Source organism: Geospiza fortis, unplaced genomic scaffold (genome assembly GCF_000277835.1).
Source record: "Geospiza fortis unplaced genomic scaffold, GeoFor_1.0 scaffold78, whole genome shotgun sequence".
NCBI lineage: Eukaryota > Metazoa > Chordata > Aves > Passeriformes > Thraupidae > Geospiza > Geospiza fortis.
In genome coordinates, this window is record NW_005054339.1 from 3,076,136 (window position 1) to 3,077,712 (window position 1,577).

Genomic DNA, 1,577 nt, shown 5'->3' on the forward strand with positions numbered 1-1,577 from the left:
AGGTCCCAGCCCCCATCAAGACAATGACCATCTCCTCCAAGAGGGTGAGTCCCAGCAGAGGCTGGGTGGGCAGATCCCATCCTGATCCCAGTGGTGGCATTGCCCAGCATCACCACAGCACCTGAACAGGGTGTTTGCAGGGGCCCTAATGTAGTGGGGATGAGGCGGTATCTCAGCCTGTCCTCCTTGTTCCCAACAGCAACAGCTGTATGTGTCCTCGGCCGTAGGCGTGACGCACCTGGCGCTGCACCGCTGTGACGTGTACGGGGAGGCCTGTGCTGACTGCTGCCTGGCCCGGGACCCCTACTGTGCCTGGGACGGCAGCGCCTGCACCCGCTACTCCGCCTCCTCCAAGAGGTACAGCATGGCCAGGGAGGGCAGGGAGGCACCCCCAGCCACGGGCTGCCCCTCTCAGCTCCCGCTTCCCCGCAGGCGCAGCCGGCGGCAGGACGTGCGGCACGGCAACCCCATCCGGCAGTGCCGCGGCTACAACTCCAACGGTGAGCCGGGCTGGGGCAAGGCTTCAGCATGGGACACCTGGGAGGGGAGGCTGAGGGCACAGGGTGGAGCTGGGGACACAGGGATTCCTTGGCGGGGGGATGGTTTGGTGGGTGGATGTGTGCGAAGATACATGGATGAATGGGTGGGTGGGTGGGGATGAGCGGGTGGTTGTAGGGAGGAAGATGAGCATTGATGAGTGGAAACATTGGGGATGAGAACAAGCACAGATGAATGGGTTGGTTCATGGATGGATGGATACTTTGGAAAGTAGAATGAACATGGATGGGTAGATGGATACATTGGGGATGGATGGATGGATGGATGGATGGATGGATGGATGGATGGATGGAGGGATGGATGGATGGAGGGATGGATGGATACGTTGGGGAGGAGATTGAATATACTTGGATGAATGGATGGATGGATGGATGGATGGATGGATGGATGGATGGATGGACGGATGGATATGTTGGGGAGGAGTTTGAACATACTTGGATGGGTGGATGGATGGATGCATGGATGGACAGACAGACACCCACCCTTGGAGACAGAGGGGGCAGGGCAGAAGTGCAGTGGGGTGGGGGTGACCTGGCTGCCCATGGCCCCCCTGCAGCTAACAAGAACACGGTGGAGGCCGTGCAGTACGGGGTGGAGGGCAGCACAGCCTTCCTGGAGTGCCAGCCCCGCTCGCCCCAGGCCAGCATCAAGTGGCTGCTGCAGAAGGACAACAGCGACCGGCGGAAGGAGGTAGGGCAGGGCAGCACTGGGGCACAGGGGTGCTGAGTGCCAGCTCTGAGCCGTGCCCCTGTGCCCCCAGCTGTGTGGGGTGCCGGGTGCCAGTGCTGAGCTGTGCCCCTGTGCCCCCAGGTGCGCGTGGAGGGCCGGGTGCTGCGCACGGAGCAGGGCCTGCTGCTGCGCGCCCTGCAGCTCAGCGACAGCGGCCTCTACTCCTGCACCGCCACCGAGAACAACTTCAAGCACACGGTGACCAGGGTGCAGCTCCGCGTCCTCAGCAGCCGCGCCGTGCACACCGTGCTGGTCCAGGCAGAGACCCCCCCCGGCCTGCCAGGTGCCCC

The 1,577-nt window shown here is 62.9% G+C and overlaps 1 protein-coding gene across 1 annotated transcript in view; it reads left to right on the plus strand.

The window, feature by feature from the left end:
- LOC102034398 (semaphorin-3F) overlaps nt 1–1,577 on the plus strand; it is a 20,140-nt gene that overhangs the window by 18,258 nt on the left and 305 nt on the right. Inside the window, 5 exon segments of the mRNA XM_031058188.1 lie at nt 3–44; nt 200–357; nt 433–500; nt 1,115–1,248; nt 1,369–1,577. Of these exon segments, the coding sequence (XP_030914048.1) occupies nt 3–44; nt 200–357; nt 433–500; nt 1,115–1,248; nt 1,369–1,577 (611 nt within the window).